The sequence below is a fragment of the Sinocyclocheilus rhinocerous genome, unplaced genomic scaffold, assembly GCF_001515625.1.
Source record: "Sinocyclocheilus rhinocerous isolate Xijiao unplaced genomic scaffold, SAMN03320098_v1.1 scaffold2619, whole genome shotgun sequence".
In the NCBI taxonomy this organism is placed as follows: domain Eukaryota; kingdom Metazoa; phylum Chordata; class Actinopteri; order Cypriniformes; family Cyprinidae; genus Sinocyclocheilus; species Sinocyclocheilus rhinocerous.
In genome coordinates, this window is record NW_015658522.1 from 8,800 (window position 1) to 16,956 (window position 8,157).

Below are 8,157 nucleotides of genomic sequence, written 5' to 3' on the forward strand. Positions count from 1 at the left end.
GGACGTCCTCAAAACGTCCGCCAGCGAACGTCAAAAAGAGGACCAAATGCGGACGTAAGTGGACGTCCTCAAAACGTCCGCCAGCGAACGTTACACAGCGGACCAAATCCGGACGTCCTCCCGCGAACGTTACAAAGCGGAGTACTGCGGACCTAAACTGGGGACGTCCCGTTTGCTGGGTAAGGCAGGACATTTATAGTTTATATAGGCTACTAAATGATATGTCAATCAGCACTGCATTATTCAAGTTTACTTATTACCTGTAGATAACTTGAAAAACACACATAAACCGTATATTTTCGCAATCGTGTTTATTGTCTTCTCGTTTTTTTTCAGCTTTTTATTCAGCTCAGCTACAGCGATAGCCGGATGCTTTTGTCCATATTAGGGTTTCCTGCACGTCATAAGTCATTCCTTGTTTTGGACTTACTGCACGAGAGCGCCCTCCGGCTTCGAGTATGAATTTAAACATACACTGCATGAGAGTGTTGAGCGCGCCAGATATTCACTTCTCCTCATTTTGGATACGAATAAAACGTCAGGTCATGCATAGACTATCGATACTGTCTCTTTGAATTGAAATCTAGAAACCTCTACGTGAACACCTGCCCGAATAAAGTGCGGGGGAAATTACATTTCTTTAAAATTAAATATTAAAAATGCAGCTAACGTTCTACACACAGCAATATAAACAAAGGTGACTGTTCTCTTTCGTGCTTGCTGTTTGATTGGGAAAAGTTTAAAGGGCGTCGAGGGGTCTTGTCTTTATGTTATCTGACTAAAAAACTATTACTTTGAACTTTTTTTATTACAGTATTTATTTTTTAAAAACGTAGAGTGGCTTAAAATAATTATCACAACCGTGATAAAAACAGGCTTATACTGATTTTCTCATCCTCCGATTTATAGGCTACTTATCAATCCTGTTTTTATCATCATTATAATTTAAAAAATGAATAAATTCAGAACAGGATTATAATATAATTATATTTTAAATAAGACAGAAATATTTTTTCTACAACAACAGTAGTGTTTACAACAGCAAAACCACCATAACCCTGTAAACTCAATAATAATAGGCCTAATTTAATTCCGTTTCTATCTTCAGAGTGATTAAGAGGTGCAAATAAATATTTAACTTTTAAACTTAAAATGGTCTTTTCTGTTATGTTTCTTTTTCAACACTGCATCACGGCATTTGCTGCTATCAATACAGAAGCATCCGTTTCGATACATGTCTCAGCAAGGAGCACAGCCCTATTAAAAGCCGTGCTCCATGTGCTCCTTTTATACTTTGAGCACCTGCCCCTCCAAAGGTCTCTGCTCGGCCCTGCTCTTCTGCATACCTTGGTTGTAAGTGCTTATTTGAGTTACTGTAGCCTTTCTATCAGCTCGAACTAAGCATTCTCTTTCAACTTCTGATATCAACAATGCATTTTTGCACTCAGAACTGCTACTCACTGGAATATTTTCTCTTTTTCGGACCCTTTTCTCTGTAACCCTAGAGAAAATCCCAGTAGATAAGCAGTTTCTGAAACAGGCTACTCAGACCAGCCCATATGGGACCAACAACCATGCCATGTTTAAAGTCACTTAAATCACCTTTCTTCCACATATTGAACTCAGTTTCAAGGACAAGTCTACATGCCTAAATGCATGGAGTTGCTACCATGTGATTGGCTGAGTAGATATTTGCGTTAACTATAATTTATATATATATATATGTGTGTGTGTGTGTGTGTGTGTGTGTATGTATAAAGGAAAACATTTCACATTTCAATCCATGAAAAAAATAATGTAATTTTTTTTTACAAACTTTCCCAAAACTTGGAAATACAGTACATGTTAATTAGCATAGTCAGAATAAATTCAATTTCAGGATGGTACTGCTGATGATACAGTTTTATATGAAATCTTTGCATACATATATATATACATACACACACATACATATATGTGTGTGTGTGTGTATATATATATATACACACACACACACACACACATTTATATATACACATACATATACACACATGCATGCATACACACACTTTTTTTTTTTCCTAAATATATATATTTTTTACAAATGGCATACACTAATAGCATATGACATGAGATTCAAATGATAAAAGTCAGAAATTATCTGAGGCAGATATGTATTTGAGCAAAAAGCATTTGATTTCTGAGATGTGCATAGTCTCTCTGATGGTGGTGTCTCTGTTACGGACCAGCAGAAGGCCACTTTTTAGTGTGCTCTCACTGACCATCACTGTGAAAAGGACACCCATCTCATCATACCTGCAGAATAAATACAATTTCATAAAATATTTTGTCAAAAAGCTTTACTGAGTATTGTTTAGTAAGTGTGGACAGAGTCAGTTACTTTGTGTGTAAATTCTCCAGAGATAATGACATTGTGTCCAAGTATCCAGGCCATGTGGAAATTCCAGCTTCAAGAAACTCTTGGAACAAACCCTCACAAATCTTAAGAGAGAACATTTGTCTTAGGAGCAATCCATCTCAAGTGGTACACAAATTATAAAGTTGGTTGCATGATCATTTTTAATTTACCTTTTTTTTTTTTGAGTGAGTACCCTGTGGTATTGCAAAAACCACCAAATTACAGATTTTTACTTAAATCCAAAAGTAATGATCAAGACTGCAAATATTTTAAATTTCATGGTCAATTTAAATGGAAAGGGTTCAAGTGTCAGTCCTAAATTTTTTAGGGCTAAATTATGTTGTGACTGCAGAACATTTAACATTTGAGACTTCTCTTAATTTTTATGGCCATTTTTTTAATGTTTTTTTTTTTTTTACTGGAAAATGCTGTTCATTTTATTATTTGATATTATTTGAGATGTAATTATATTTTACAGCAGGAAATCATTTTTACAGCAGAATGCTAGTATGGAGGACTTATTTGTATGAAAATTTCATTTTGTGTGAAAATCAGCCTGAAAGGGGGAATTTAAACAAAAATAATAATAATAAAAAAAGGTAAGATTGTGTAAGATTGTGTATTGTGCATCAGAATAATTTAGATCACCCTTTCTCTTTCTATTTGCACTAATCTTTGTATGCTAATAATTAGATTCACTGTTTTACACTGCCACCTTGAACTTGAGAATGCAATACAGAAAAGTGTCTGGTTTGCTGTTATTCTTTTCTCTTTTTTTGTAATAATGTAAAAGTCTTTACTGTCATTTTTGAAAAATTATTGCATCCTTTCAAGTAAAATAATTTCTTAAAAACACAACAACAACTTACTGAATACTGACTCTGAACTTTTGTATGGTAATTATAACATTAATTATAATAACAATTATATGTTTGTCCCTTGGTACCTGTCTAAGCTCAGAACTGGAGCCTCGTCCCATATCCAAGGCTACTTTCACTGGAGTTAAAGTGGGATGCAGCTTCAAAACCTGAACAAACAAATAAAACAATGGTCAGCTTCCATCTCTGCCTATTTTTCATAAAAAATGACATCTTAATGATCATTTTCCCACCAGTTATTAAAGTGCCCCTATTATGCCTTTTCAAATATTACCTTTCATGCAGTGTGTAATACTGTATAGCCGTTTGTGAATGTAAAAGGTCTGCAAAGTTTTAAAGCTCAAAGTGCACAACAAAGTTATTGTCTCCTAAAAGAATAAATTGATTCTTAACTGCAGAAACGAGTCCTCAGCAATTCTGTAACTTGACTACATAGAGCCGTAAACAAGTTTGCATTATGCCAGCCTGTGGTTTTCATTGGCTGCCTGCAAAAAAATGTCTACTTTGACCCACACTAGGTGGTTTGTGTTGTCAACATTGTCAAGATGATGCTGTTTTCTGCGGTGCAAAAGCAAATGCGCCTTGTTCACGTCTAAAGGATGAGGATGTGAAGAGTAAGTGGTAAAAAAAAAAAACTTTTTTTTAAAACGATACCACAGCTCCAACCTATTGTTGTGTACCCATCATTTTACTGACGTCTGCTTCACACGGTTAACTTACGTTACTGTCTTCATGAAATAGATCAGCTTGTCAGCTGTAGGCCCACTATTACCTAAAATTGTGTCAATTAATGCAGACTGTACGTTCTTACTACTTTTAGTAATGATAGAGGATGAAGCAAGATTTTGGTTTACAAACGGTAATGTTAAATCAGTCATTCACGTAATTGGTTGGCTAACATATGTACCTTTTTTGTTTGGGTGTTTACTATTTAGCTGTGACATTCTGATCCAGTTCCCACACATTTCTTGGTCCTTCGCCTTCCACAGAATATATAAATACAGATGAATACATTTAGACCACTTAAGTTATTGATTGCTATCGGGATGTGAAGAGACTTTCAACCAGCATAACAAAAAATGTTTCTGAAGACAATCACCTATTACACCTTTAACTAAACGCTAATACATAACTAGTCTAAACAAACAAACATACACTAACTCCCCTTTGTATGTATGCATGAAAGTGGATAAATGAAACCATTAGAGAAAACAGAGAATGCAGCTTTGGAAAATCAGTTAACCACCTGAGTGAAACCATCAGCGCCGTTTTATAATGGGGTCTACAGCTTATACTAACCCTGTTTCATTTAGTTAAATGTACGATACTTGCATTGCCTTGGTCGTTGAACGAGCGTCCGGATGCAGTCTCGGATGAAAGTCTTGATGGTTTGAAGGTTTGGTGGTGTTGGAATTGCGATCACATTCTTCCGGGTTTGAAGAGTGATGAACTACAAAGATGTTATTCTGAATCAGTGGTGGTTGGGAGAGTTTTCTCCTAGATGGAAAGTGAAGACATGGCTGTAGTTGAGGTCTGCCAGGTGCAGCTGCGATGGCCCAGCAGAAGACGGGAAGGTGACGACAGAGAGAGCCAAGAGACAAAAGCCAACAGCTAGGCAGGTCACTGATGTGAGGCCTTTTAACTTCTATGGAGGTCACACCTCTGGAGGACCAAAGAGCCAATGGTGTCTTGAACATTTGGAGGGAAAGTTTACAACCCTTTGAGGTGAGGTCATATTAACTAAGGTTTCTATCATAAGCATGCATAAAACAGTATACAAAACAAAAGACAATATACAGGAACAGTAACAATATACACAATGACCTGGGGATATGCATGATAGGAAGGTCATAGAAAGGTTTGTCTATGAATTAATAGGGAAGAGTCCATTTCTATGGGCAATTTGCTTTGCCCGCATTCCTTTGATCAATAAAACCGGTGTTATCAGATGATTTGTCTTTGGTTGCCATGGAACCAGAGGCCTGTTCTGCCTTTTTGAGGTGTTAGTTGCATTTTGGGGGAAGGGTCCATAGACCAAGGTTTCTGCGGGATTTTTAAGCTCAAATTTAAGACTTTTTTTAAGACCTGCACAAATAAAATTAATACCGTATGAGCGGGGTAGAGCAATGTCTATATTAACATATTTAACTGTAAAATGACTGTAAAAAGCATACAAGTTTTCACAAAAACAATTTTTTTAATAAAATGATACACTTAACATTTCAGCTTTTAAACTATTTTTTAATAAAATGGATGAGTCAAAAGTATTAATTATTATATTAATTGAAACAATTATCATCAATTAATTATTATATGAATTAAATAACATATAAAAACATTTTATGGGTTTATATTTTTATAATGCATTATCTTCTTATCGATCCACCAGTTCACATTTACAGCTTGCGTGTTTGCAGGGTAAAAACATGGGTTGATTTTCACATTGGTCTGAACAAAAACAACCCCAATACTCTGTTCCTGCAATACCGGAGGCTGCAGTTTCACTAGGACGCTATTTTTTTGTGACAGCGCCATCTAGCCAATTCTATTCCAACAAAGGAGACCTGATTCAAACATCAAACAAACAGATGCAAAAGACTAGATCCATGGAAACTATTCAATTTTTAATCTTTCCATCTTATTTTTAATGTAAGAGCTGGCATGAACTTGAGTGTGTGAGGCGATGTCAGCAATCTCCATTTAGCCTATTTAGCTGTACAAAACAGTTCATTGTGCTGCTGGATGTTGTAAACTAGTATTTGTATTCAAATTATTTACAATTTATTAATGTACTAATAAACATACTAATTTGTACTACATACATAAAAAAAATAAAACTATAGGGTCCCAGAAATGCTGTCCTGAAACTGCAGGAATACCCGGCTTATTCATTCTCTGCCAGCAGGAGGTGCTTTCAGAATGGCAGAAATATAACTGTTTCCCTGGTAACAGCAGTACACAAAGCAGGGCAGCACCTGGCTTTGAAATGTGCAGCGCTCATATTCAATGAAATCATAGCCTTTTGAAGTTTAATCGTCACATTAAGCCATATCGCAATTCTGGTCTTTCCGTCCCCAAATTTAAGACCTCCTGAAATCATAATTAAGACTTTCTTGTACAATTTAAGACTTTTTATGGCCTTAAATTTTATACAACTAAATTTAAGACTTTTTAAGGACCCGCGGGAACTCTGTGTCTCATAGTTGGCTTGTTCGTTGAGTGAGGGGTGTTAAGGATTATTTGTTGAATATAACAAATAATTGTGTCTGATTGGTCCACACGCTACACGCCTCAATATATTAGAAATATACACATCAGTTTGTTGATGGACATACACTTGCTAATGCTGATGCAGTACAGTTGCATCTCATAATGTTCCACAAACTAAGTAAAAACTTACCACTGAGAAATGCTCTGCTCAAGTCGTGCTTGCGATGGAGGTTCAGGTTGATCATCTAGTTCTTCCAATGTTTCATAATCGGACTTGTGCTCAAATTGATAAAGTAAAATTAACACCATCGTTACCGTCATTATGGTGTTTACAATCTCTGAGGATTGAGGAAGCCTCCAGTGCTGAATTAAGATATTGTAATGGCCGTTTCGTTGCCAACAAGCACTGTAAGCGGTAGACCAATCACAACAGATTGCACCATCTGACCAATTAAGAGCAGCGTAGGTTTGCGGTAAGGAAGGGTTTAGAGAGACTGAAGATTTGAAAGAATCGTTTTGGACTGTTTGAGAAATTAGGTGATTTGTAATGTATATTATGAGAAAATGAAAGTGTTTTTTGACCTTGGATGCATGTAAACCTATTGCAGGAGACCTCCAAAACAAAGATAGTAACCTTTAAAATGGCATAACAGGGGCACTTTAATACTAAAAATGGAAAGAAAAACATGAGCTTACCATCCTCTGATGAAGCTTTTGTTTGTTGTCGGTTTTCTTCAGCAATTGAAATGAGTTAAATAGGTAAGCCAGCATCCCTCTATCCACATTTGCACTGACAGAGATGACATGAGGAACTACAGACTTTCTTCCATCTCTGCACTGAAAGTTACATGATCATAGTGTTCTTCAATAATGATTTCAAGAAAAAAAAAGTGTATCTTAAGTGTACTATTTTACACTTTGTGGCTGATATATATACTGAACAAAATTATAAACGCAACACTTTTGTTTTTGCCCCCATTTTCATGAGCTGAACTCAAAGATCCAAGACTTTTTCTATGTACACAAAAGGCCTATTTCTCTCAAATATTGTTCACAAATCTGTCTAAATCTGTGTTAGTGAGCACTTCTCCTTTGCCGAGAAAATCCATCCACCTCACAGGTGTGGCATATCAAGATGCTGATTAGACAGCATGATTATTGCACAGGTGTGCCTTAGGCTGGCCACAATAAAAGGCCACTCTAAATTTCCATTTTAAATAAATGCTCTTCTTTTTAACGTTTTTTTCATCAAAGAATCCTGAAAAAAAGTATCACAGGTTCCAAAAAAATATTAAGCAGCACAACAGTTTCCAGAAAAATCATTCTGATCCCAAACTTTTGACCAGTAGTGTACAATTCGATTAATCGTTTTTTTTTAATTACGTCGATTCGATATCGATTCTCAAAAGCAGCATTTAAAATAAGATCTGATTAACGTGAATCTTATCATTAGTCTTCTCCACTGGATGTCACCCTTATTTACCTTGGTCACTATATGATGATATGAACACGAATGTCACCTCCAGCTGCTCTGAGAGTCACTTTATTAGCATTTTACCGTTCATTTGAGAAAACTACTGTCATATCACATACACAGCAGCTGCAAGTTCTTCACGGCAACCCGTCAAAATAAAAGTTTAGTTTAACTTGAAGACATTGCAGCAGAAATAT

The 8,157-nt window shown here is 35.9% G+C and overlaps 1 protein-coding gene across 1 annotated transcript in view; it reads right to left on the reverse strand.

Annotated features, from left to right (window-relative positions):
• Window positions 1-2,066: 2,066 nt before the first annotated feature.
• Window positions 2,067-8,157, reverse strand: part of polg2 (polymerase (DNA directed), gamma 2, accessory subunit) — a 37,946-nt gene continuing 31,855 nt past the window's right edge. The window contains exons 5-8 of the mRNA XM_016531148.1: window positions 7,183-7,323; window positions 3,345-3,425; window positions 2,381-2,481; window positions 2,067-2,295 (exon numbers count right to left, since the gene is read on the reverse strand). Coding sequence (XP_016386634.1) covers window positions 2,130-2,295; window positions 2,381-2,481; window positions 3,345-3,425; window positions 7,183-7,323 — 489 coding nt within the window. The 3' untranslated portion in view covers window positions 2,067-2,129. The remainder of the gene's footprint in view (window positions 2,296-2,380; window positions 2,482-3,344; window positions 3,426-7,182; window positions 7,324-8,157) is intronic.